The 24,665-nt window shown below is 49.4% G+C and overlaps 9 protein-coding genes across 9 annotated transcripts; 4 read left to right on the top strand and 5 right to left on the bottom strand.

Annotated features, from left to right (window-relative positions):
• Positions 1-58: 58 nt before the first annotated feature.
• On the bottom strand, positions 59-1,938 carry EDB91DRAFT_1209290 (thiamine diphosphate-binding protein). Its single transcript, XM_041320744.1, has 9 exons — positions 1,827-1,938; positions 1,555-1,775; positions 1,430-1,508; positions 1,362-1,380; positions 1,178-1,311; positions 970-1,125; positions 809-917; positions 374-758; positions 59-272 (listed from the first exon to the last, which is right to left on the bottom strand). Exons 1-9 carry the CDS (start codon positions 1,863-1,865, stop codon positions 185-187), a joined length of 1,230 nt encoding a protein of 409 aa, XP_041170628.1. The 5' UTR covers positions 1,866-1,938; the 3' UTR covers positions 59-184.
• Positions 1,939-2,605: 667 nt separating this feature from the next.
• EDB91DRAFT_1267965 (WD40 repeat-like protein) lies at positions 2,606-5,052 on the top strand (the record flags this gene model as incomplete). The annotated part of the gene is made up of 9 exons (XM_041324528.1): positions 2,606-3,196; positions 3,242-3,368; positions 3,414-3,451; positions 3,499-3,838; positions 3,889-3,973; positions 4,029-4,104; positions 4,158-4,328; positions 4,388-4,573; positions 4,629-5,052. The coding sequence occupies 9 exons, from the start codon at positions 2,606-2,608 to the stop codon at positions 4,815-4,817; spliced, it is 1,803 nt and encodes a 600-aa protein (XP_041170627.1). The 3' UTR covers positions 4,818-5,052.
• Positions 4,879-5,889, bottom strand: EDB91DRAFT_120716 (uncharacterized protein). Its single transcript, XM_041320720.1, has 5 exons — positions 5,493-5,889; positions 5,327-5,407; positions 5,126-5,252; positions 4,975-5,075; positions 4,879-4,917 (listed from the first exon to the last, which is right to left on the bottom strand). The coding sequence occupies exons 1-4, from the start codon at positions 5,679-5,681 to the stop codon at positions 5,065-5,067; spliced, it is 408 nt and encodes a 135-aa protein (XP_041170626.1). The 5' UTR covers positions 5,682-5,889; the 3' UTR covers positions 4,879-4,917; positions 4,975-5,064.
• A 318-nt stretch (positions 5,890-6,207) lies between these two features.
• On the top strand, positions 6,208-8,561 carry EDB91DRAFT_1170030 (uncharacterized protein). The gene is made up of 6 exons (XM_041320163.1): positions 6,208-6,919; positions 6,977-7,102; positions 7,154-7,358; positions 7,435-7,572; positions 7,635-8,099; positions 8,163-8,561. The coding sequence occupies exons 1-6, from the start codon at positions 6,312-6,314 to the stop codon at positions 8,436-8,438; spliced, it is 1,818 nt and encodes a 605-aa protein (XP_041170625.1). The 5' UTR covers positions 6,208-6,311; the 3' UTR covers positions 8,439-8,561.
• On the top strand, positions 8,562-9,853 carry EDB91DRAFT_1170028 (uncharacterized protein). Its single transcript, XM_041320162.1, has 6 exons — positions 8,562-8,887; positions 8,938-9,060; positions 9,114-9,339; positions 9,389-9,433; positions 9,491-9,587; positions 9,657-9,853. Exons 1-6 carry the CDS (start codon positions 8,634-8,636, stop codon positions 9,797-9,799), a joined length of 888 nt encoding a protein of 295 aa, XP_041170624.1. The 5' UTR covers positions 8,562-8,633; the 3' UTR covers positions 9,800-9,853.
• Positions 9,854-10,733: 880 nt separating this feature from the next.
• EDB91DRAFT_1239938 (cytochrome P450) lies at positions 10,734-14,310 on the bottom strand (the record flags this gene model as incomplete). The annotated part of the gene is made up of 11 exons (XM_041321928.1): positions 10,734-10,959; positions 11,022-11,144; positions 11,196-11,239; positions 11,294-11,415; positions 11,466-11,691; positions 11,742-11,921; positions 11,950-11,974; positions 12,027-12,152; positions 12,207-12,343; positions 12,392-12,478; positions 14,149-14,310. The coding sequence occupies 11 exons, from the start codon at positions 14,308-14,310 to the stop codon at positions 10,734-10,736; spliced, it is 1,458 nt and encodes a 485-aa protein (XP_041170623.1).
• Positions 14,311-15,279: 969 nt separating this feature from the next.
• EDB91DRAFT_1062652 (PIN domain-like protein) lies at positions 15,280-16,396 on the bottom strand (the record flags this gene model as incomplete). The annotated part of the gene is made up of 4 exons (XM_041314546.1): positions 15,280-15,702; positions 15,758-15,884; positions 15,942-16,057; positions 16,109-16,396. The coding sequence occupies 4 exons, from the start codon at positions 16,394-16,396 to the stop codon at positions 15,280-15,282; spliced, it is 954 nt and encodes a 317-aa protein (XP_041170622.1).
• Positions 16,397-19,930: 3,534 nt separating this feature from the next.
• Positions 19,931-21,965, bottom strand: EDB91DRAFT_1255082 (WD40-repeat-containing domain protein; the record flags this gene model as incomplete). The annotated part of the gene is made up of 7 exons (XM_041323918.1): positions 19,931-20,062; positions 20,314-20,535; positions 20,588-20,761; positions 20,811-20,876; positions 20,927-20,947; positions 20,971-21,432; positions 21,537-21,965. The coding sequence occupies 7 exons, from the start codon at positions 21,963-21,965 to the stop codon at positions 19,931-19,933; spliced, it is 1,506 nt and encodes a 501-aa protein (XP_041170621.1).
• A 1,314-nt stretch (positions 21,966-23,279) lies between these two features.
• Positions 23,280-24,414, top strand: EDB91DRAFT_1255081 (uncharacterized protein; the record flags this gene model as incomplete). Its single annotated transcript, XM_041323917.1, has 2 exons — positions 23,280-23,582; positions 24,100-24,414. 2 exons carry the CDS (start codon positions 23,280-23,282, stop codon positions 24,412-24,414), a joined length of 618 nt encoding a protein of 205 aa, XP_041170620.1.
• Positions 24,415-24,665: the final 251 nt, after the last annotated feature.

Raw genomic sequence — 24,665 nt, 5'->3', positions numbered from 1 at the left:
CCGATGCAATATGTAGGCCAGCGTACAATCCCTGTTATTCAATGTCTTCCATACCCCAAAAAACATGTTGCTATTGCCCTCATCCAGGGTATACGTGCGTGCTACTGTACTGTACTGTCCACCATTAATTGTACATGTCCTATGCTACACCATGGGCGCAAAACCAGGAGCAGCTATCTTAGTTTTAATAGCTGAGCGTCTCCATAATCCCATCCAATATCCTGATCGAATCCGGCATGTTAAACTTCTCGAACTGCAGCGCAGCTGGGACGCTAAACGAAAACAAACCAACGCCATCAGAACCCGCTCCGACAAAATAGAAGAGAGAGAATAAAACAAGGGAAGAGAAGAAATTAGGGGAGAAGACACTCACTCCCACCCAGTAATCCTCCTCACAGGCGCCTCCAACCTCAAGAACGCCCTCTTCCCAATCTCAGCAGCAATCTCTCCCCCAACACCACCCGTCATCCCCGCCTCATGCACGATCACGAGCCTCTTTGTCCTACGCACACTTTCTACCACCGTCTCTACATCCCATGGTAATATCGTCCGCAGATCGATCAGTTCGACTTTTGCATTGCGTAGGGAGGCCGGAATGAGTGGGATGAGGGAGGGTGGTGGGTTGTTGAGGAGTTGGAGTGCAGCTTCGCAGTGGTAGACGGGGGTGCCCCACGTGAGAAGTGTCAGGTCTGATCCGGGGATGAGGGTTTCGGCGCGGGAGAGGGGGAGGGCATAGTCATCAATTGGGACTTGTTCGACTGTGGGTGATATTAGTGGGTGTGTATGGGACGGTTTCAAGGGGAAGTACCTGCAGAACGATAGAGGATCTTGGGTTCCATGAATATTACTGGGTCGGGATCGCGGATAGCTGAGAGGAGGAGGCCTTTGCATTGGATTGGGGAGCGAGGGATGACAATCTAGCGGTGCGTGTGTGCATTTACATTTCTTGATCGCAGGAGAGCGACTGACCTTGAGACCACTTGCGCCCATGAAGTACCCTTCTGGACTCTGCGAGTGATATAACCCACCATGGCCCACAGCCATGGTCGGGGTGCGCACGGTTAGCCCGCCAATAGAGAAGCTTCCACCTGATCGGTAGCGAAACTTTGCAGCTTCGTTCACGAGCTATGTAGAATGTTAAGTCCATGTTGAAAGGAGTGGATGGAATGCAACTAACCTGGTCAAATGCGGGGAATATGTAGTCAGCGAACTGGATCTCTGCGATAGCTGTATGCCCCATGGACGCAAGACCAATTCCGAAGCCCGCAATTCCTTGTTCGGTCAATGGGGTATTGAAGACGCGTTCGCGACCTGCAGCACGATCGGTTATAGATATGATGTGATATACAATGAAAACATACCAAATTCTTCTGCAAGACCCTGTTCAATGCGTGAGGACAAATAAAGTATGAAATGATGGGGTGCATACCATCGTACACCTAAACACCCCGCCAAACGCTATATCCTCGCCAAATATGACTGCGGTATCATCCTTCGCAAGTGCGATACTGATTTCGTCAACACACCTTCCACACACAGAAGAAAATGGGTTACCTGAGTGCGTCCCGCACAGCTTGATAGAGATTCATCTTGCGGGTCTCGCGGCCGCCGACGATGTTGCGGTCAGACTCCTCATCTTGCCATGTTATTCCTGGTGTTCTGAGCGCAGATTCTCTAGTTATGCGGAGAAGCTTAGAGGCTGCGACAGATGATGAATGGCCGCTCGCGGGTGGGGGTTCTACGGTGGTGCTCGCTGTCGTCTGCCAGCGACGAGACTGGTTTGAATAAGTAAAATGAACTCGGATGGAGAAGGCGTCGAGACTTACTAGTGTTGGCAGGGTAGAGCGCAGACGTCCAGCGAGCATTGATATTGAAGATGAAGCTTAAGCTTCGATGAAGGTCAAGGAGAAACAAGATCCGTGGTTTGTACACTAGTCATTAACATGTTGCATAATAGCCGGTGGGGATCCGAAAGTCAAGTAATGATCGGAATGGATCATTCCTACTTGCCAAATGGGGAACGGGCCGTTGCCGTGCCGCAATTTACCTTCAACCAACTTTGACTTCAACGCTGGCCTAACGCTGGCCTGACTTTGAGGGTCGGGAAGCCCGCATTCTTATGATTGTGGCAGCAGTTTTAGCTTGTCTGATTTTGCTTTTCAGAATCCGAATAAGAGATCGGAGCTCGAAGGACTCAGGTTGGAACTGAACTGCACCTTGATACTGGCAGAGCCTTGGCACTCCCGGAACATGCTCAGCGAGTTCACCACGCCCGCATGATACAGTGTACCTCCCATATAAATAGGTGCAGGTCGAAGCGCCCATCTTATCAAGCTCGACGCTTCTCCGTTAAGGACGGAACTTCAAGGAAGCCCATCACTGTAGTATCCACTTATTAGACTACTAACATACGTATTATCTAACCCCGCTGCATGACATTTTCGATGTATTTACGACCATGGTAGTTACATATCGCAAGTAAACTTGAAGCAGGACATTGCGTGCGGCCGTGTGCGGCAGAACACGTATGAATTTCTCAAGGCCATCCCAAATGTAGAACTTGTAATCTAAGACCCTTCATTAGGATTTCAAGAAGGTAACGAGGATGGAGAGCGACAGCGCATTCGTTGCTCCAGAGGGCGTCTACTCTGTCACTGAAGAACACAAGCCTCTCCCAGTCCCAACCCACTCTTCAACCGCAGCAAACCCCGTATACCAAACTCGCCTTAGCTCAATCACAGTTCGGTTTCCCCAGAAACATCCAGCTTCACCAGGTCTCGCTCAGTTCCTTGGTGCGAACCTTGCAAAGGATCTTAAGAAGGAAAAGGACAAGGAGAGGGATGTAGTGGTGAAAGAGCGCCTATTGCTCGAGGAGCGGAGCATGTCATCCAGCGATACCCCAGAAGATAGCTTCACATCTCCAGATGTACTAGCTACCCCAGACCTCACCCCTTCCACACCAGCAGAACACCAGCACAAGCTCTTCTCCCACCCTTCCGTCTCAGCAGGTAAGAAGAAATCCACCGCATCACGGCCCAAACACAACATGCGCACCACCTCTTCCACTTTCATCACCCGTCTCCAGAGCGTAGAAGGTCTCAGCAAGACCCTCGCAGCTAAACAGGGTGATGTCACCTTCTTGTTCTATAACACAGGCAAAGCTTTCTTGTGGATCGAGGTGGGAGCCAAAGCCAAGGTACGTCGTCTGATACTTGACTGCGCAGAGGCTGCATAATTCTAGCAGGAACCACTGACGAGGATTAGCTTCTCTGCACACCCGACATGTCACGACGTAAACCCCTCCACTGCATCCTCAGAACGAATGGATGTTATCATAGGATTCAACACAGGAGACCTCATATGGTTTGGTATGCATCCCATCCCACGCCTTTTCTTATGCTCACAATGACCAGACCCCATATCAAGCCGCTACTGTCGCCTTAACAAACAGGTAGTCAATCCCTCTTCTATTGTATACGCATCTAACAAGAACCCCAGGGTACCATCTCCTCCTCCATCTGCACAGCCGTCCGTTGGGTCCCATCTTCCCCAACCCTCTTCCTCGTCTCCCATGCAGACGGAACAATCATCGTATACGACAAGGAGCGTGAAGATGGCTTGTTCACGGCTAATATTCCCAATGGACCGACTAATACCCCCCATATAAATGTCAATGCGAACGCACACGCAGCTCCTGCAGGTGATGAATGGGACCCACTATCAACAATGTTTGTCACACCTCCGCCGTGGCATCCAGAAGCTTCTGGGAGGGGAGAGAAGGGCGTGGTGGCGAAGAACCCTGTGAGTCATTGGCGTCTGAGTCGGCGTGGTGTTGTTGGTGAGTGAGGTTTTTCAATACTCGTGCGACTGGGAGCTCATTGGGGATAGACTTTGTATTCTCCCCTGATGTCAAATATGTCGCGGCAATTTCAGAAGATGGGTGTCTGAGGGTGATCGATCCACTTGCGGAGCAGTATGTGAATGTCTCCCCGTCGATTATTGAACAGAACGTCATATTTGCGATCCAGGCTGGTTGACTGCTACGCATCCTACTTCGGTGCTCTGACCTGTGTCGCTTGGTCACCTGATGGACGCTTCATTCTCGTGCGTTTTCTCCAGTTCACAAACTGTCCACCACTAATCGTCTACTCAACCAGACTGGCGGCCAAGACGACCTCCTCACGATTTTCTCCCCCTGGGAACAACGAGTCGTCGCACGATGCCAAGGACACTCCTCCTTCGTCTCAGCCGTAGCATTCGACGAGCTCCGGTGCGACGGGCGGACATACCGCTTCGGTAGCGTTGGAGAAGATAACAAGCTCATTCTCGTGCGTTCTTTACCACCTCTGAATAAATGAGCTGTCCGTGGACTGAATGAATATGACAGTGGGACTTTTCATCTGGCGCACTTCACCGCCCTAAACACCTCGGAGCACACCATCCGCGCATATCGATGTCGTCTAGTATTTCACTTGCTTATCGTCGGGGAACAGGGTCAACGATCCAACTCTCCGCAACACGTTATCACGCTGCGCCTTCAAGGAATGAAGTGTCAACTGTACAACCTGTATTGGTGGGTCTTCCTCTTCCCTTGTGAATGTAACTGACTAACTTATACTGCACGACAGATAAAACAACTCGACGCCGACCTCCTCACCTCCCTCGCATTCCTCCCTCGAGCGCTCTTAACAGCATCGAAAGCGGGACACGTCCGTTTGTGGGTGCGGCCGTTTGTGATGACCAACGCTAGTCCTAGGAGAAGAGGGCATGCGCGTGGGATGTTGTCTGTGACTGATTTCCAGAGGGTGGTCGCTTGATTTGTGTTCGTGATGGTTTGATTCGTTCGTGGTGATTGAGTAGGAAGTGGGAGGTGGGAGAAAGCAGAGGTGAAGATGTGAAGATGGACAGAGAGTCTAACTTATTTGTGGATTATGTATATCTGTAGATCTCGCATACAAGTATATGCACACGTACCAAGATTTATCGATACCGCCTAATTTCATCTTCCCTGACTGTCCCCCGTGAGGAAGAAAAGAGAGAGCCATCCAAGTTCCTAATCAAACATCACTCGACCTCTCCTCAAGATCCTCCGTCAAATCCCCAGCATCAGTACTAGCCGTCTCACCCTCATCCATATCTTCCATACTCGCATCTAGATCAGGTCCTGATTCGTCGTTTTCTTCGCCGTCTTCGTTGATGGAGGGTGCGCCGTTTGATTGGCCTGTGTCGGACCCTTCGGAGTCATCTTCTGCCTGCAAGGATTGGATGGGGGTGTAAGAACAAGCGAATGGATGGATGGAAGAAGGAGAAGGGACCCGCTACGCACCTCGTTTTTCTCTTCCAGCTGTGTTGTATGCCGCCCTATAGGGATGAGCCACTGAAATCCACGATTGCGTATCGCCAAGTTCTATTTCATCCATCAACGTCAAAATGTATATGCACCCAGTCAGCATCCTCTCGCAGAATGTACACGATGAAACGCAAGCACGTACAGCATCTTCCAACTCATTCTCCTCATCTGAAAGATCTTCGATTTCGCGTTGGAGATCGCGTCGGTTGTCCATGCGTCCGGGGTAGCGATCGAGTTTGGGGAGTGGGGTTGGGAGGACGAGGGGGGCGCGGGGAAGGACGAGGGGGAGGAGTGGAGGACGGGGAACGAGTGTTGGGGACGTGACGGGCATTTTGGTGGTGGTGTTGGTAGTGGTGGCGGAAGAAGCTTAAAGGTGCGTGTTTGATCTACCGTGACCTCGTACTACGATCTTGTCTTTCCGGTGAGCTACTCCAATTTTCTTCCACATCGAAGACGGCCCCACAGCCTACAGGAGCATAAACGCTCGCTGCATATATACACATATTATAAGGACGGAGCGCTTTCAATTCTACGTCAATAGAAAATGGTCGCTTTTCATTCTACTTCTACTTGGGCTGTTGACTGCAGGCCGAGTTATTCTCAAACGTGCGTCGCAGATCTACACGGCAACTTCACGATCGCGATCGTAGGAAGCCCTACAACTAGCAACGACGTACAGAATGTGATATTTCCCCGATACGTATGAACTGATTATGATCTAGATGCACGCCACTGTCAAAATTCTAAACGGATGGTCTAGCATGAATATGATGAACAATTAGATATCCCTGATCCTGTGCGGATGTAAATCGCAGGCCCGCTCAAATGCTTATTTCTCGGTTGCGAGCCAGGTGAAAACTTCTCTCGAAAGAATCACCGTCCTGTTTGGGGTGTGACAGTTCGGCGAACGCCGTCCCAGGCATGCTGACTTAAGCACGGACGGTCTCTTGTCGGTTGCCAGATGCGCTCGGAAAGTGAGTATAGCGTTTGCAATGCTGACGTGCCCGTCCCCCAGATCCCATTGCTTGCTGCCAAGCACGTCGCGGAGCATGTGCTTGCCTCCATCATCGACGACACAGTGCTCCAGCGCCCACAGCCCAACCCCTTCAGCTCACTCGTCACTCTCTCGAACGGTTCCAGCTCGGGTGCAGACCCGAGCACCCCTGATGCACTAGCACCGGACGGCGGACTCAACGACACCAGCTCTCTTGCCGTCGTCTTTGGTGTGTCAGCTTTCGTCGTTCTCGTCGGAACATATCCCTGGTGGAGATCCTGCATTGCGCAGGCCTTCCTCAGCAACGGTGACAAAAGAGGCATCAACAACGTCCCTAGCTTCGTGAAGATGAACACTGTCAACACTTCTGGATCACGTCCCATCTCAGATGGTGACGAGGCATTCTGGAGCGCTGAAGCCGGTACTCATGACCAAACACCAAGCATGTCTCAGCCCAGCAAAACTCAAGGCAGCCCTCGGAGCAGCAGTCTATCAGTCTCCTCTGACGAGCAGTCCCTTCCCTTCCCACTGCGATTCAGGCAGGATGGAGGGCCATCAGTTCAATACCTCCGCATGTAAGTTTTAATGTGTCGTTCGCCTGGTTCCTCGCGACACTCATTATGGTACCGCAGCTACAGCATGACTGCAAAAGTGCTGAAGCAGCACTGCATCGAGTTCAACCTCTCTCAGACAGGCAACAAGACCGTGCTAGTCGAACGACTGGAGGCATTCAGCCACAATCCTGACTCATGGAACAGGTACGTGACTTTTTTCACTCAATTCAACTGGGAGCTGAACTGTTACTGGAGCGCCCACCCAGGTGCCCACAGGTCTCATAAGGGACCTCGAGTGAAGAGGCCCACGGACAAGCCTAGGACAAGCCGTACCAAAAAGTCTACACAGCGTCGTGCACAACTCGTTCCAGGCGCCAACACTATCAACGGAACCACGACCATCACCGATCGATCAAAAGATGCACGCACCTCAGCCGAGGTTGCCGCACTGCTGCCGTGGGTGAGCTGCTGTTTCTTTCCTCCTCTTTTTTGATTTATCTCTGTCGTGTTGGACTGGTTGAACGTTGGCCTCACAGGCCAAGATGATCTGCATGGAGTATCCATACCAGACAACAGACGGCATGGCTCCAGTTGCCGATGCTGAACCTAGTCATTATCCTATGGGTGGGATGCCTACTGGTACAAGTGCGCACTCTGCCAGCTACATCAATGAGGTGAGCTTGCTCGGTGCTGTGTCTCCCACTTACTATGATATGACATGCTGACAGGTGGATAGTTGCAGGACACCATCATCCAAAATGCAAGCACGAGGCTTATCAGCCTCGTGCAAGATGCCCTCCTTCAACCGGGTGCTGCTGCATCCCCGCATATACTAGGTGCCGAGGAACACAGGGCAGTAGCTCCTCGCTCCACTGATGCCATCACGTCAGGACACAGCATGGTGAGAGAAGCCCCAACACCAGCGAAGCCCGACACAAACAAGGCTCGAGTGCTCAAGCTCGGAGATGGCACTACGCTACAACTGGATGACGGCGATATTCCTGATCCCCCTGCCATCAGCTTCGCAAATGATATCTCAAGCCTCAACGAGATGTGGGATGACCACACTGAGCACTGGCGGGGTATATCAATCATTGTCATTCAGGGCCACCCAATTGCAATCGAGCACTGGCCTGTACTCTATCGCTACGGCAGAGACCAGCAGTGGAAGGGGACAAAGAATAAGTGGACAGACTGGCGTGTGGGTGCAAAATTGAGTTGTTCCACTGCATCTGACTGACCTTCCTCTTCTCTGGGCATCCAGGACATCGTTGAGTGCTATCGTCAGAGCAGCCCAGAGGAGTTCTGGGCCGAATTCAGTGTTGATGGAGAACATGCGACCTTTACCACTATCGTTCAGAAGCTGCGTGATGCACGCAAGGCGGCCCACTCCCGCATTGTGCAATGGGCACACGAGGAGTTTGGTCCTGCATTCGATGCTCATTTTACTTACCGGAGGGGAGGCAGAGAGTATGTCATGACCAAGCCATCCGCTATTGCAAAAAGGTACACCGAGTTGACAGGCAAAGGTTTGGTGTGAAGGTGTTATAGATAGGATTTTTCTTTTGTGCAGTACAAATTTTACGAGAATGGGAACCAGTAATACGAGTATCAGTGCCTAATGGTCAACAGACATGCAACTTGTTGCCATGACTCAGCCAGCGGCCCACCAAAGTTGAACTAACACCACATTTTACTCAGTCCAAGCCCTGACAACAAAGTTTTCTATCAACCTATGGCTGCGACGGTTGACTCCATGCAATGTTTTCCTGGTTTATGCGGGGTGCTTTCAGGGTCTGCTACTGGCCTCGAGATAGATGAAATTGAAGAGGATGTTGCAGCGGAACAAGAAACTATAATTGAGCCCGGCGCTGGTCTGAAAACGGCGAATACTGGGTCAATTGATACTCCTGATTTTGTTAAATTGCAGATGACGCTCATGGAGGCTTCCAAGGGTGTCACAGATGGCACGGATGCTGAATACAAAAGGTGGATGCTTTTCAGCAACTCACCTGACGGGTCACTTATGCTCTTTGCAGGTTAATGAATTCATGTGTCTCATTTGCTATCAGGATCCGCCTTCTGGGGCCGGATGAGGAATTCTTCAGCAAGAGACCACGGGCTGATGCTCCTTTGGTAATTGTAGCCTGGATTATGAACGCGTGAGTGCCGCTTGGAGCCGATCTGTTGTTCTGATGCTGACATTTCATGGAAGCTGCAACTCCATTAATCTTGACGGCACCACAAAGCTGTGTTCCCAGGAACGGGGGACATATGGACATGCTCAGAAAATGCGAGCCTCAATGACCTATGGCTTTGGTAAGCTGAAGGGTCTCGGAAACATGCCATGGCATGAATCCGATGTTGGTGCCACCATGGTTGGCAACCCCTCAATCTCGGTTGAAGTTTCATCTTTCATGTGTTCGCTGCGGAGACGCAAGGTAGTGCTTTGTGATTTTGGCTGATTTGAGGCTGATCAAACTGTGCTAGGTTCAAGCTGGTGAAGTTGCAAACAGTGCTCGTGCTATAACATCGGTGAGTCACGTTGAATATTTTAATATTTCACTGGTGAAAATTTTACAACTCCTGCAGGAGATATTACTCAAATTGTACCACCACAACCGCCTTCCTGAGAACTGGACTGTCCAGCCATATCAACCTGGCGAGCGAAAACCTGCAGGAGGCTCTCGTACTTCTGACAGCCTGGACAACTAGGGTGGTGGGCGGGTCTGAAGGCTTCTGCATGCTGCATATACAGTGGCATTCTTATGTATGTTGCGGTTTGATGAGGTCCTCAAGATACAGGTTCATGATCTTCGTGTGGCAAACAATCAGGTTGTGTTGTACCTCCCCTTTCGCAAGACCCACCAAAATGGAGGTCTGTGTTCAATCTGTATTTAAATTGCGAGCTGTGATTGAGATATATGATTTTAGATATTAAACCCTTTTATCTCTGGACCCTCTCATCTAATGAAGCCCATCTCTGTCCTACGAGAGCACTTGCTGCTTGGTTTGATGAGTCCCAGATAACGACGGGCTATGTTTTCCGAAAAATGGCATCTGGTGACCGGATAGCAGTGGCAAATAACCCTATGGTGTGTAATTAATGTGTACCTCGATGAAAACAGCTAAAGGTGCCCTTCTAGTCTTCAGAACAGTTCTTAGAGCTGTTTCGAAACAACCTTCTCGACATAAATATTGACCCTGCTCCTTATGGCACTCACTCGTTTCGTCGGGGGGGCTGCCAATATTTGCATATAGAAAGGCGGTGGCCCTTGAGAAGGATTTGTGAGTGGGGTGGGTGGAGCACTGAATTCACCAACATGACAATAGTCAAGTATCTTATCTCCTCGAATGATGACCCTGCAGAGCCAAGGGACCATTTTTTCAACCCCAACCAGCACCCAGCTGTCAAGTGTCCGCAGTGTGGCCGATGCTGCTTATGTGCTTGATTGCAGTAGGGCAAAGGGTATGAACCTTGACATCACATTAGTAGCCTCGCTTCCTGTTGTACCCGAGACCAAACCAATAGTAGTAGTTCATAATACAGACGAGGTTTGCTGGGCTTCCTGCCGCGATGAAAAGGTACTGTCAGAGAGATTCAGAGTGGAATGCTTGACGCACGCAATACTGATGCTTTTATCTCCATCAGCCTCACCTAGTGCTGTCGCATTGTCTTGAACTGATTCTACAAAGACCATACTCCATGTCGCATCTACCACAGACACCAAAATGAATATGATTTCAGTATTAAGTCGAAGAGCCGCTCGCACCAAAATACCAACGAAAGTATTACATCCCAAGCTCACAATAAACCGCGCTCAAGATCAAGAACCTACAATCCCTCGCCATACTTCCCCATCACCCCCCTCAACACCGCCTCATTCCCAAACCTCGGTTCAAAACACGCAGCAAACGGCTTAGGATGCGCAATAACACCATCCACAAAACCTGCTTCATCAATTGGGTTCTCAGGGTCCTGCGTGATCTTGAAAGACCACAAGAGGAGCGCAGCGTTAATGAAGATCGAGCGGTTTGCTATATGTTGTCCTGGGCAGATTCTGCATGTCGCACGTCGCATTTTAGTATGTAGGCAACTGGGTTTAATATCAGGGACAAGTACCTGCGTCCAAAACCGAATGAAGGGAACTTGAGGTCGTCCCGGATTTTGCCGTCGGTGTTGAGCCACCTCTGAGGATCGAACTGGTCAGGGTTGGGGTAGACGCTTGGGTCACGGGAGATTGCCCTGTTGAAAGGTGATCAGTACAATATCGCATAGAATGGATGTTAGTCGTACCAGTGGTTGCCAAAGACGATAGCACCTTCTGGGATACACGTATTCTTCTGCTCAGGCAGTTAGAACAAAAAAACATGACAGAGCACCGAAAAACGTACGTATGGGATATCAGTCAGTGCACGGTGTGCGAATCCGAGAGTCGTCATGGGTCTCCAGCGAAGACACTCCAGCATGAACACTTCAATCTGCGGGAGGGAGTTGTAGTCATCGAATGTGGGAGCTGTAACAAAGTTGAGATTTCACTCAGATGAATAACAATATTCGACTTACCTCTGTCACGACTAATGACGACGTCCAGTTCTTCTTGCACTTTCTCCTGAGCCTTGGGATAGCATGCAGAAGCCATGACAACAACCATAATCGCAACAGCAGTCGTGTCCGAACCGACACCAAAGAGCGACCCAGCAAGATAAGCCATTTCTTCGTCCGAGAGCTTGTGCAAAGACTGGTTCTCAAGAAGATAGCGAGCAAACGAGGGACCAGCTTTGCTGGTCGCCTATGAAGAACAGTCAGGTACTGATGAGGAAAGAAGTGGAACCAACCAACCAATTCTCTCAAAACACGATCAAGCTGGTCATGGAAGAGCTGACTCTCTTCCCTTCTCCACTGCTCCAACTTGGTTCCATATCCCGGAACATATTTTAATATCGGGTAGCGCTCTACCAGTAATGCACCAGGTCGCATGAGCATCTGGAAGCACTTGAGCATTTTCTGGATGACGATGATCTCGGGGGGTCGACTTGCCATACGTGACACGCAAGATGACGGAGGCGGTGTAGCTTGAGTTGAATGCATAAGTGATCATAAAACAACACATTGAGTGCAACACACCGATTCGCAGCTGCTTGGTGTCCTTTAGGGTTATTAAGGATATCGAGGATGACATTACGGGCAGCATTCATCTGGATTGGCACATAGGATTCTGCAGCTTTCGCTTGAAGGTGAGTATGAGCCGCTCTGAATCACATAATTTCAGTAAAATAGGTCGTTAAGAGGAGATCTCAACCCAACCTGCGAAGTCTGTGGAACTGCTCTCCTGCGGGTGCAAGGATCAAATGCAGCCCGCGCGACAATATCTCTCCTGCCGCAACTGCACGAGGACGGTCGGCTAGTAGACTACCTTCTTTCTCCATTATATTGACAGATTCCTGTGCAGGTGAGTATGTACTTGGTGACCAGTATTGGAACCATCTTACCTGGTATCTGCCAATGATGACCATGATCTTAGGCCCGATCCGAAGCGAGATGATGGGTCCATAGGTATTGATCCATTCTGCAAACTGCTGAGATTGACTATGATGTGTTTCCCGTTAGTGTCCACATAGAGTTTTGTATTTTATGTACTCACTTACAGTGGCTCAAAAAACTGTCCGCATGTTTTCACATTTTTCACTATCTATGATATTGTGTGAGAATATACAAACACATCAAGGACATGCTGGTACCACATTGTAGTACTACTTCAGGGCTTCCAATTGAGCCCTATGGCGTGGGAATCGGTCGAGATATGGTGGAGATATAAGGCTTACAAAATGATGACTCATGTGGACAGTTTTTTGACTCAAGTATTTTACAGTGATAATCAGGTATTCCAGTACATTGTGTGACCTCCCTTGGCTTTAATTACTGCCTCTATCCTTCTAGGCATACTCTTAAAACTATATCTAACTATATAAACCAGAATGTGTCATGTGTCATGGTCATAATCACCATGAAAGCCGTCTCCTCTGCTCAAAGGGATAATATCCTCTCTTTGTCCTGTGCTGGCCTCTCTGCTCATTAAATTTCCTCTAGAACTGAAGTATGCAAGTCTACTGTGGCCATGTGTATCAAAGAAAGCCACCTGGACAAGGAAAACTCTTGTGGAGGACATCCACCTCTGCTAATAAGAGGGCTATCATTCAACATATCACTACAGGAAAGGCTAATAATGCTGTCCAAGCCACCCATTATATCAATTCCACCATCACCACCACTGTCTTTTCACAAACTGTGAGGAGTGTTCTCAAGGCAGCTCATCTCAAGGCAGTAACAAAGAAGGAATGCCTCTTCTCTCTATCAAACATAGGCAGAGAAGACTACCTTTGGCTTGGCCCATCAAAACTGGACTGTAGAGGATTGGAAGCATGTTATATGGTCAGATGAGACCAAAATCAATAGGATTGGGTCAGATGGGAAGGTATATGTATGGAAAAAGAAGAGGGATTTTCTAACAGACAGAGAGGTTAGTGAGACATCAAATTTGGAGGAGGTTCTCTAATGGTATGGGGCTGTATGGGATGGAATGGTGTGGGTATGCTTGCTGAAGTTGAGGGGAGGATGGATGCTGAGCAGTATGTGGACATTCTAAACAACCACTTGCTGCCTAGCATAGCTGAATCAGGGATTGATGAAAAAGACATTATTTCCCAACAGGATAATGATCCCAAGCACACATCTAGGAGAGCCAGACAATGGTTTAAAGAGCATATTATCAATGTTCTTGACTGGCCAGCACAGTCCCCTGATGTCAATGTCATTGAACATCTCTGGGGAACACCCAAGAAGAAGCTTCAAGCCTATGAAACCCCCTCTAAAGGAGTATAGGAGCTGTGGGAGAGTGTAGCAGTGGAATGGGCAAGGATTACAGCAGAATATTGCCAGAAATTGATTGAGAGTATGCCTAGAAGGATAGAGGCAGTAATTAAAGCCAAGGGAGGTCACACAATGTACTGGAATACCTGATTATCACTGTAAAATACTTGAGTCAAAAAACTGTCCACATGAGTCATCATTTTGTAAGCCTTATATCTCCACCATATCTCGACCGATTCCCACGCCATAGGGCTCAATTGGAAGCCCTGAAGTAGTACTACAATGTGGTACCAGCATGTCCTTGATGTGTTTGTATATTCTCACACAATATCATAGATAGTGAAAAATGTGAAAACATGTGGACAGTTTTTTGAGCCACTGTAGTTCTTGGCAGAGGAGTTCTGAATAGCCAATTTCCAGGAGGACCAGGAGGAAGAGGCAGGCGTGATTTTGAGCGTATCTTAGCGCGGAGGAGCTTGTCGGCGAGAACGACAGCGACTAATGCTCCTAGGGCCTTGAACCCAAATGTCAAGTCAAACATCCTCTAATAGTTTATAAGGGCAAATACAGTAAAACTTAGTACAAGAGAGAGGACGGAGGAATGAAAGGTACTGACCGCATGGTGCAGCAGCTGAGTTTTATGTCGGACGAGGCTGACAGGCGCTTGACGCTGACCAGTGCTGATGGGAGACCAAGCCTATTCAAGGGTGATGGACTGACAGTTAGTGCGGCTTTGGGACAGCTCAGCCAGTTGTCATGAGATGCAACTCGTATGACAAATTGACAAATATCGATGTCCTGATCCACCGCGGCGTTCGCAGTGGAGATATCCAACTTGCTGGAACAATTGAAACTTCTGGTCAATTGAGGCGCATCCAGTATATGTGATGGACACAAAGCTTCGGACAAGATACAAGTACAGTATGTCAAGATTTGTATCAAAGAGTGAGATCAATCAATTCACGATCATCATCATCACCTGTGAGATCAATTATAACACCGTCTGCGGGCACTGCTTCATCTTCATCTTGTGTGAGGTCGATGACACTCGCAGAAGAGGCAGCAGCTGCGGAGGCCGCACCTGCAGATGACCCATGGACCGCGCATGATGTCGACAGTGAATTAGTCTATCCATTTGTCAGCGTGAACGATGATGGTGTTGTTGATAGACATACCTCAATTTGGGGATCACCTGAAGACGACAGGAACATTGTCCGCACCCAGCAGTCATAGATTTGGTCAGCGAGCCATACTCGAACATACTTATGTGAGTCATCCTGACAGCCTTCAGCTGACCCCTCAAGCAGCCAGAGTGTGGCTTGCTTCAGCGTATCAGTGGGTACATCACTGTTGTGCCCCAAAAATCCTGCAAGTGCCTTCTTCGGGCGTGATGCACGGCTGAGAAAGACAGCCCTCGTGCAGCCCGAGCCAAGCTCAATCTGCATCTTGTCAGTATATGTTCAGATAGAGCAACACGGTCCACAGACCTCGTTGCTCATAGGTGAATTATTCACAAGGTCCTCCAGAAGCTCGTGCAAGATGGCAACAGGCCAAATGGTAGTGCGGAAAGTGCCGAGAAGCTTCTTTGAGTCCCAGCCCAGGAGCTGCTGAATAAGAGACGCAAGTGAAGTGAGGTTAGGTGGGGCCGGGTTCGCAGTTTGGGCAGCTCAGTGAGTGGAGTTACTGTGGGGCGTGCATATAAATTAATGATGCCTGGATTAGGGAAGGAATCAGAGAGTGAGCGAGCAAGGGCTGGATGCAATCGGCCCATCTTTCCAGTTGGATCACTCGCAAGGTGATATTCAGCGATGTTCCGCCATTGCTGGAGGGACCGGTCCTGGTTGCCACCGTGCATAGCACTGCATAGCATACTATTGTCCATGCAGCGGGCCAGACCAAGTGCGGTCTCACGTCCGCACCCTGGAAGACCATTCTGAGATGGATGTCAGTGAGAATCAATGTTCGCAGAATGGCGGCTGAAGGCTTACCTTATCATAATCACCCCCACAGTAAATAGCAATGGTAATGAAAGTGTCACCAGTAAGAGAAGGGTCAACTTGCTCCCGGATGGTGCCGATGGTATATATCTTGATGGTGTCGGACAAAAATGTCGAGCTAAGGCAGGAGGACAGGGTCAGGAGGACACAGATGTGGAAGAAAGGCAGCACCTACTTTCGAAGGACGGTTTGGGCACCAAACACGAAGATATCACAGTCATCTGTCATGACCGCATTGATGACGCCAGCCCTATTCATCAAGGCCAGCTGCGCCTCAGCTTCCCCCGCAGCCTGGATACCAGGCTTGAATAATAAGGATAGAGGTGGCGAAATTAAACGCACCGTAATCCACTGAGTGTTGAAAGCATCCAGGATGCGCTGTGTTGGCTTCACCATCCAGTGTTCATTTGAAGACACCCTATGTCCTCGTTTAACACCAGGCCGCTGGTCACCGTCATAGCAGAAGATAAGCTGCAGTGGATACCAGGCAAGTCGGGCAAGTCGGAATAGAAATGTTCGAAGGGTAGGATTCTGCCCAGTCTGAGCATGTGCTCGGTGCCACTTGCCTTGTTGGCACTGTTCAAACCATCCGCTGGATCGTAGTAGACATTTAGTGTCAAATGTGGACATGGCCACTGATATCCAAATGCTAACCTTGCATCAACCCCCACCACATAGGGCAGGTGAGGGGCGGGTCCTATGTAGCGGCCCTGGAGGGCAAGAGAGATGACAGGTACCATTTTTGCAGCAGGCTCGAGTAACTGTAAAGCGACTGAGGTTTGAAATCCAGCAAGCGGCAGGTGCACATACCTCCCACAGGCCGTTTATACCCATGATGACAAGTAAACCCTCTAGTTTATTGCTGCGCGCTGGTGTATCTGAGCTAGTACCCAGATGTGCACAGGAACAAGTTAGCATGCTGCCCCTAAACAATGTGCATTTGTTTACCTATGTTTGCCTTCAAAGGAGGGATGCGGTGTTTGGTCGCAATGAGCAACAAGAATGCGGCTGGTGACTGAAATATGGTGGGGGAATACGGTGATTTCAGCGTCTTGCAAGAACAGTGTGTTTTGTAATCTAGCGCCTGTACTAATAGTCACTTAAACACATGAAAAGATGAATGTGTCCCTTAGCGAGTGCTAGTCAGACGTAGTTGAGCTGTTTACACCAGCGCTGGGGGTTCATGGACGGTTGAGGGTGAGATGTTGGGAGGACAACAGCGAGTTTTGATAATATAGCACCTGTACTAACAGTCACTTAGACACATGAAAAGATGAATGTGTCACTTACCTCTCGAGCACGCAGTTGTCTATGCCTGGGCCGTCCCATGCTACTAGATGCTAAACCAGCAAGCACCACAATTGATATATCAGACGTGGGATCGTCTTTAGCGCGCGTGCAACCGTCTTTAGCACACCAGGATGGTCTTTTTCTTTGCAGGATGGTGGATATGAGCATGGGTACCTTGGTTTTTGCAGGGAATCCTGCACGTCCACTAGAGGTTTCTTGGGCGAAAAAAGACCCTCCCAAATGGCATGACATCACGGACCCATCCTCGGAACCGCATGACACCTCCGCAAACTCAATGCGGGTGCAGTAGTAGCTTGATGCCGGCAATGGAGCAAGGCCTGGATTCCTGCATGTACTAGTCAGCACACATCTTCAATTCCAAACCATCTCTCAAACCGTCTCTCATTTTGAGGACTTGCGCTCCCATTCGAGATTCCACACTCCTTCCAGATCCAAACCAAACTCCATGCCCTCGGTGAGTGGACTACCCAGACCTATATACTTCCTCCACGCTTCTCGAGCGCAGACGCCCGTGACGTGAGGGCCGCATCACTGTGATGAACCAGAAAAGAGACGTTTGGCAGCGTCGGGACGACATCGTGCCCAACTCCCCGCTCCTTGTTGAATTCGCATGCCTTCCAGCTTCTAGCTGAGGGGTGTCGGGTGTCTCGTCCAGTGCCGATCGGAGACAATTTGTCAAACTTACGACAGTGACGATCGGTCACTGTCCATCACTTCGTGACCGTCCGTGACTGGACCGTGGTTTTTCGTGTCGGCAGCTATACTTCTCTTTTTGTCTGCTCCGTTAAATGACATCACTGACACTAGTACTGCTTTGTTTTGGGAACTCCTTTGGGGTTCTGTTGCGGAGCGTGCGTTGTCGGGTTATATTGCTCTCGGGTGAGCTCGACGTACTAAATTGGCAGATCGCCTAGAAGGAGCGACTGTCTTCCTTCGTCCATATAGGGCTGGTTAGGGGAGACTAGGGATCGCCTGTCTGTATGACAGTGCTCTTGGAGCGAGTCCCCATATGTTCCATTTAACGATATATATCTGACAATGGACCACGGAACATCTGTCCTAAGTATATCCCTGCAAGCCGCACGTGATACGAGAAATAGTGAAACTGATCTCAACGTCCCCGTTCCCGATTACAGATCATGAGTAGGTACGAACATAGGTACGTAACTATCATACATACGATATTCTCAGCCTACAGGTGACCGCCAGTATGTGGCATGCTCGAATTCTCAGTGCCAACTCTGGCCAGTAGCCTCTCGGCTGATGGTATTGAGCTTGTGCTGCGAAAGCACATGTTCTGCTACAGAAAGGGGAAATATTATTCCCAGCGTCGACCCATTTTGGCCTGACTTTGCATTCCTGCCAGAAATTAAGTGTCAAGCAGAACCTCATTTTATCAGTCCTATACGCCGAAAGTGGCACAGGACAGGTCCTAATATTAGAGTAGGGTACCGTGTGGCAGGTACTAGTGATATTTTCTTGCGTGGTATTTGCTTCGCTGTGTGACCATCGGCGGCAGCAACGTTGCAGTCCATTGCACAAAGCTTCGAGAATCGATGGATGCTAATGATATTGAAGGGTTTGATGAACCATACGATGAACAGGTTCGAAGCGCTTCATATTACTTAGTGGGAATTGGTGCAGTTGGAAATAGTGGAATGCCAATGAGCGTTTGTTTAAATCCAAAGCCTTTGCCAAACAACCGCCCGATCAATCCCGATCATGATGTTTGTTAATGTTTATCTAAGTACTGGTCATCCCTCAATTTGCTTGCTTTCTTTCGGATTCAGTGGTAATGTGAATGTTCAACAGAACGGAACAATCTTCAGAAATGAGTATTCAGCTCCGGCGTGCCATTCTCCAAGTCGAAGTCGCTACAGTCTGCACTGGGCGCCCTCCGAGTCTTGGATGAACGCCGACAAGGCTCTCGTAGATGGAATTAGGGCGCAAGTAAGTGATGTATGCCTTCGCTAGAAGTGATATTGATTGATTAACCATCATATGTTCTTCAGTGCTATCATTTGCTAGATTCACAGTGTACTCAAGACAGCGTTCGCATATTCAATAAGATAGAAGTTGGGTCGTCATAGCAGCTGCGCAAGCACAAACTAGCGTACATTCACGTCATGGAACCGCAGACTTCTGAACACAACAGCGAGTTCCTCCGTGATATCTGGGATGGGCGTGAGGGAACTTGAAGCACGTTCATCAGCTCAAATGAGCATAACCGGAAGAGCGCTATTGAGACGGCAGATAACAAGGGCGGTCTTGTTGCATTCGGGATGTCGTTTGTGCCAAACGTGAGTGTCTATTTAGTTGTTCTACTTTTGGACTTGGCAGAGACTGACGTGCCATTTCTTTAGCCCGACCTTCCATTCTGCCTACTAAAGGACATCCTGCTTGAACATGGCGACCAAAAAACGTGGTACATGCACGATAATCGGGCTACTCTGACTGGCCCTTTGCGCCAGAGTATAGTCAGCAACAGATAAGCAAATTATAAGATCTGTACACTAGAATACTTTCACATACCCTCCTTACCTATCAAGCCTATCTGTATGACTCTGTACGACTCATTTCTTATCTTGTTTCACACGCAATCTCAGATTTATCTGATTAATGATGTCGATATCTTCCCTTAGTGACAGAGCCCGACATCTATATGTGTGATCTGAAGGTCGCATGACGCAGGTGTGGTTCCGTCGGTAATATTGGATGTCCCGGCACCAGCGAGGAGGACGAGGTGGCTGCATCAGATGCAAATGGCATTAGCAATGCGCTGCGGGGCAGTCATTATCAGTGGATTTGAAAGCTCGGGAAACCTTACACAGTTACCTCGTGTTGCAAAGACGTTCACGGGGCAGGAGCACGATCCTGAGGAGCGAGACAAGAGACGGTCAAGAATACGCGGGAGCCTTCAGCATGATGTTGTGAAGTGGTGCGAGCGGTGCGGTTGTTGCGCTGAGGTGAGTAGCACGTATCATACTGGAGTACACTAGTGAGACGGGCATATGGACCATAACACGTGAATTTGAAGATGAGTCAAATGATCCCTATCATGCTTCCATGTCATCTCCTTTTTACACCGTATCAACTCAAACCTAGTGCCATAATTTCCGAAGTTCAACCAAGCTTCAGTTGTCCTCACCTCAATCACTATGCAATATATTCTCTCTCCCTCAATGTTGTCCGCGACGGTGACTGAACCACCTGGCAAGGATCGCCAAGCAGCTAACCTGTACAACATGTTCAGAGCCAAGCGGGATATTGGGTCTGCTGGTCGCAGTGTGAGCATCTGTACTTGTGGTCTGCAAGGTCGCAGGTGTGGGTCTGCCGAAAATGTTAGATGTCCCCGCTTGTGGCCTGCTAGTACCAGCGTTAAAAGTGTGAGCTTGTCGGCGAGGAGGACGTGGTGGTTGTACCAGATGCCTTTTCCCGCTGATGGCATTAGCAGTGCGCTGCAGGGCAATGTCATTAGTGGGTGATGGATTCTGAAGGGGGAAAACTTACATATTTACCTCGTGTTGCGAATACGTCTACAACGGGAATACTACGGGGGTAGGGATCATGGCCCCGAGGGGCGGAGGAGCGAGACAAGAGATAGTTCTTGAAATTCTTGATGCGAAAGCCTTTATCGTGGGGAGTGGTGCGGGTTTTCCTTTGAGATGGGGAGCGCATATCATGCTGGAGCATAGTCAGACAGATGTGCGTGTTGAACCTAGTAGGGACTCACATCATCGAAAAACCCATGTGGGAGTTCAAACTCTTCTGGTCCTGACTCTAATCCTGGAACGGTATCCTGCAGGAGTTAAGTTAGGGACCTTCCAAAAAACGGCTGGGAAAGCGTACTCCGAGAACTTCGTGTGCGGACTGCTATTGTCAGCATGAAGCACCGCATGACGGAAGAATTTACTCGCCTGTTGGGACTCCTTCTCTGACTCGCTCTGGGGAACTGTCCATGTGCGAACGAGTGTGTCCCCACAGCCCGTCACGATGAGCTGACTGTCCTCGGAAAAGGTCACACTCGAGACCCAATCAGGGTGCTCGAATGGCTCGCCTATCGGTTCAAATGTGGATAAGTCAAAGAACCGCGTCGTCTGGTCGAATGCCGTGGTAGCAAATTTTGTGCTATTGGGAGCGATGGCTAGTGAGAGAAATGGTTTGGTGTGCGCGTCAAATTTTTTAATGATGTCTCCGGTGGCAGCATCTGATATTCGGATGTCGTTCATGTTTCCACTGACGAGACGGAGACCATCTGGAGTGAATGCAATTCGCCATGCCCGCTGTTGTATCTTGAAGAGCTCTTTTCCGCTTGCTGCATTCCAAACGATGATGGATTTGTCTGTAGCCTGCTGCTAGTTTGCTACCGTCGGGGTAGTACGACACCGAGTTTGCTGGGCTGTCCACTTGAAATGGCCCAAGGACCGTTTCAGCCTGTCTCCCTCTTCCACACACATACCGTCTCGTCCCACGATGCACTTGCAAATGTCTCGCTGTTCGGTGCAAATACGATGCTATGAACCATATTCTCATGACTCTTGAATGAGACTGGCACACTCTTGTTTGTCGCAACCTCCCAGGTCAGGATGCTTCCGTTCGACGCTCCACTTACAATCCACCGTCCATCGGTGGACGCTGCAACTGTCCTGACTTCATCATCGTGACCCAGCAAGGGCTCCCCCACTTGTTGCCCCGTATCCAGATCCCACACGCGAAGACTTTTGTCGTGAGAGCAACTGACAAGGAGTCGGGTGCCAGGAATGAAAGCTACGCCCCTCACCCAGCGGTGATGACCCTTGAGCGTCATTTCGGCCTGAGGTGTTTTCTTCCGAGCGGGTGAGGTAGGCGCCTTGGATGATGTATCGCCTTCGTGGGCGATGGAGGCCATTGAATCTTGGTTCAGTCAGTAGGAGCGTCACGGAGGAGCAGACACTTACATGCATTGTGGTGAGTGGTAGTCAAGGTACATCCATCTTGCGATTAACTCCACATGTGTGCCTTACCCTTAACGAGTAGTATGTGATTCTCCTCGAACCTTTTGTTCACTGCCTCAGTCTGCGGTTGGTCGGTCCTTTGTTGCCGTGAAGCACTTTCGTGAATGGTCGATTCAAGTCGTCCTCTTGCAAGTCTCAGTTGCTGTTGAAACTTTGAGGGAGGAGAATAAGTCAGTATTGCAGGGCGTTTTGTTCTCATCCCAGCACTAGTCATCTAACTGACACTGAATGTTATGTTCAGCATAGCAGATGCATCAAGCTATTTCAGGGTTCCCTTCTGGCTTACCTATAGGGGCGCATAGCTACCAGCAGGTACCGTAACTGAATGTTCGCTGTGCTTCGACATGCGATGGCCGTCTTGACGACTGATTTCGGTGCATGTGGCTTAGATTTATATGTTTTACTAATCGGTGACTGCATTGAACGCGATGATCCAATGGCTTCTATGGGTGGGTCATAGCACTCAGAGAGTCAGCTTTCCATTCCTGATCGTACAAGATCCTGAACCACAGGATTTGGATGTTTCCCAAGCACTAAGTCCGCTAGGGTTTCAAATTAATACACAGGTTTGGCCGCCGTGTGAATACACACCTAGGCTAACTAGTATATTCTGCACTCAAAGGTGCTATTGACGTGTGTCAGTCCATCCTAAGTTGGGTGGACTCCTTTGGTCCCTTGCGTTCTACACAATACATGCATATGTCAGAACTTAACACTTACTCGTACAGCTACGTCCATATCATCAAATTATAACTTGCAGCGTGACAGCTCGAAGGAAGGATTGCCAAGCAGCTAAGAACGGGTTCGTCGTGTTTGTGAGAGACGCCGGAAGCACCTGGCGAGGATCGCCAAGCAGCTAACCTCCGCAACACGTTCAGCATCTGGCGAGATAGGGGGTCTGCTAGTTGCAGCATGAGCACCAGTGCTTGTGGTATGCAAGATCGTAGGTGTGGCTCCGCCACCAATGTGAAAAGTGCATGCTTGCTAGCGAGGATAACGAGGTGGCTGCACCAGATGCCTTTTCCCACTGGTGCAATTAGCAGTGCGCTGCAGGAAAATGACATGAAGGAATGGATATTGAAAGCTCTGGACAACTTACATATTTACCACGGGTTGCAAAGATGTCCACGATGGGGATCCTGTGGGGGCGGGGAGCATGGACCTGAGGGGCGTAGGAATGCAACAAAATGCGGTTCATTATTTTCTCGATGTTTGTCGCAACTTCCCAGAGAAGGAATGCTTCCGTTCCACACCCCACTCACAATCCAACGCCGGTCGGGGGACGCTGCAACGGTCAAGGACTCGGTGGTCGTGACCCAACAAGGACTCCCCTACTTGTTTCCCCATGTCCAGTTCCCACGACCGAAGACTTTATCGATAGAGCAAATGACGAGGAGACGGGTATCAGGGATGAGCGCTGTGCATCTCGCCCGATTTTCATGGTCCTTGAACGTCATTTCGGCCTGAGGCGTTTCCTTTTGACTGGGCAGGGTAGGCGCTTCGTCGTCTGCGTGCGTTATGACGCATCATGACCTAGCATCTACAGCCTTCGAACAGCAGTTGCGCTTGAAAAGGCAGCGACTTAGACAAGTTCTGGACTGTTCCAACCCTAAAAAATCAGCACCTCCCACTTTGTTGACAATGTCAGACATGGCGGTAGATGATGATTTTTCGAACTAGGACGGCCCTTAAGTTTTGGAAGCCCAGTGTGTACGATGTTGGTGTGAACAGAGGTTTGAATTAATGATGTGCTATTGGCAGCGGGGTGGATTGATGTCCCTTCATGTGGTAGCGTGGGATATCTTGTTTGCCGTTTCGTCGGCTGCTTCAGAATGCATGACGGATTGAAGGGATCTTTTCGACTTTCAAGTTGTAGGTTCAAATATTCATCACTAACACCCTAATTTTTAACAGTACCCTTTGTTGTTAGCATGCATATGGCCGCCCTCATACGTAACGCCAAGTCTGGTAATACCGATTGGACGAGAAGGTGAGCTCGTAGCATACAACATTACAATAAATTACCAGGATGCTGCCACCTTTTTCGAGATAGACAGCCTTCCCCAGCCCGCCGTTAATCCGGATATTCTCATGACTTCAGAGCCCAACGACGCAGTTGACGATGGTGTTTACGAGCTCCTTCGTACCACGGACCTCGCTATGTCTCCTGCCGCCCCAGCAGAGGAATCTGCTGTCGATAATTTTGCACGGCAGTGCTGTTACGTGCAAGGCTGGGCTACGCAAAGAAGGGAAGGGTTTAAAGGACAAGGAAGGACATCCCTCTCGTCATTTGTGTCGAAAATAGGCTCACCAAAACGGATGTGTGCATCATTGACGATTTAAACGAAATCTTGCTCCTTGTGCAGGAAGACAAGAAACACATGAACAGTTCAGATGCTGAAGGGCCGCAGCTCATTGCAGATGCTCATCGCTGCTTTCGAAGGATACCACACCAACTTTTTACAAAGTTGAGGTTACACCGAATTCGTGCTTGCATTTCTCCCAATCTCTACCAGTTAATTCTTTCTGCTAGTTTGTCATGCAAAAGTTAACCACTGTAACAGCTACCTGTCTATACACACACGAGAGTCAAA

Source organism: Suillus paluster (assembly GCF_016628075.1).
Source record: "Suillus paluster strain FC165 chromosome Unknown EDB91scaffold_126, whole genome shotgun sequence".
In the NCBI taxonomy this organism is placed as follows: Eukaryota; Fungi; Basidiomycota; class Agaricomycetes; order Boletales; family Suillaceae; genus Suillus; species Suillus paluster.
Note: the sequence above shows the minus strand (reverse complement) of the source record. Positions and strands in the feature narration are given on the sequence as shown.

Bases quoted from the DNA above. Each gene is read 5' to 3' on its own strand.
- EDB91DRAFT_1209290 (XM_041320744.1), bottom strand. From the start codon at position 1,865: ATGCTCGCTGGACGTCTGCGCTCTACCCTGCCAACACTA. The intron at 1,126-1,177 runs GTTAGTTGCATT...CATTCTACATAG, and splicing joins TATTCCCCGCATTTGACCAG to CTCGTGAACGAAGCTGCAAA. The intron at 273-373 runs GTGAGTGTCTTC...GTTTTCGTTTAG, and splicing joins AGGAGGATTACTGGGTGGGA to CGTCCCAGCTGCGCTGCAGT.
- EDB91DRAFT_120716 (XM_041320720.1), bottom strand. From the start codon at position 5,681: ATGCCCGTCACGTCCCCAACACTCGTTCCCCGTCCTCCACTCCTCCCC. The intron at 5,408-5,492 runs GTACGTGCTTGC...TGGATGAAATAG, and splicing joins AGAATGAGTTGGAAGATGCT to AACTTGGCGATACGCAATCG. The intron at 5,253-5,326 runs GTGCGTAGCGGG...CAATCCTTGCAG, and splicing joins AGCTGGAAGAGAAAAACGAG to GCAGAAGATGACTCCGAAGG.
- EDB91DRAFT_1170030 (XM_041320163.1), top strand. From the start codon at position 6,312: ATGCGCTCGGAAAGTGAGTATAGCGTTTGCAATGCTGACGTGCCCGTC. The intron at 7,103-7,153 runs GTACGTGACTTT...CTGTTACTGGAG, and splicing joins AATCCTGACTCATGGAACAG to CGCCCACCCAGGTGCCCACA. The intron at 7,359-7,434 runs GTGAGCTGCTGT...TTGGCCTCACAG, and splicing joins TTGCCGCACTGCTGCCGTGG to GCCAAGATGATCTGCATGGA.
- EDB91DRAFT_1170028 (XM_041320162.1), top strand. From the start codon at position 8,634: ATGGCTGCGACGGTTGACTCCATGCAATGTTTTCCTGGTTTATGCGGG. The intron at 9,061-9,113 runs GTGAGTGCCGCT...ATTTCATGGAAG, and splicing joins GTAGCCTGGATTATGAACGC to CTGCAACTCCATTAATCTTG. The intron at 9,340-9,388 runs GTAGTGCTTTGT...AAACTGTGCTAG, and splicing joins GTTCGCTGCGGAGACGCAAG to GTTCAAGCTGGTGAAGTTGC.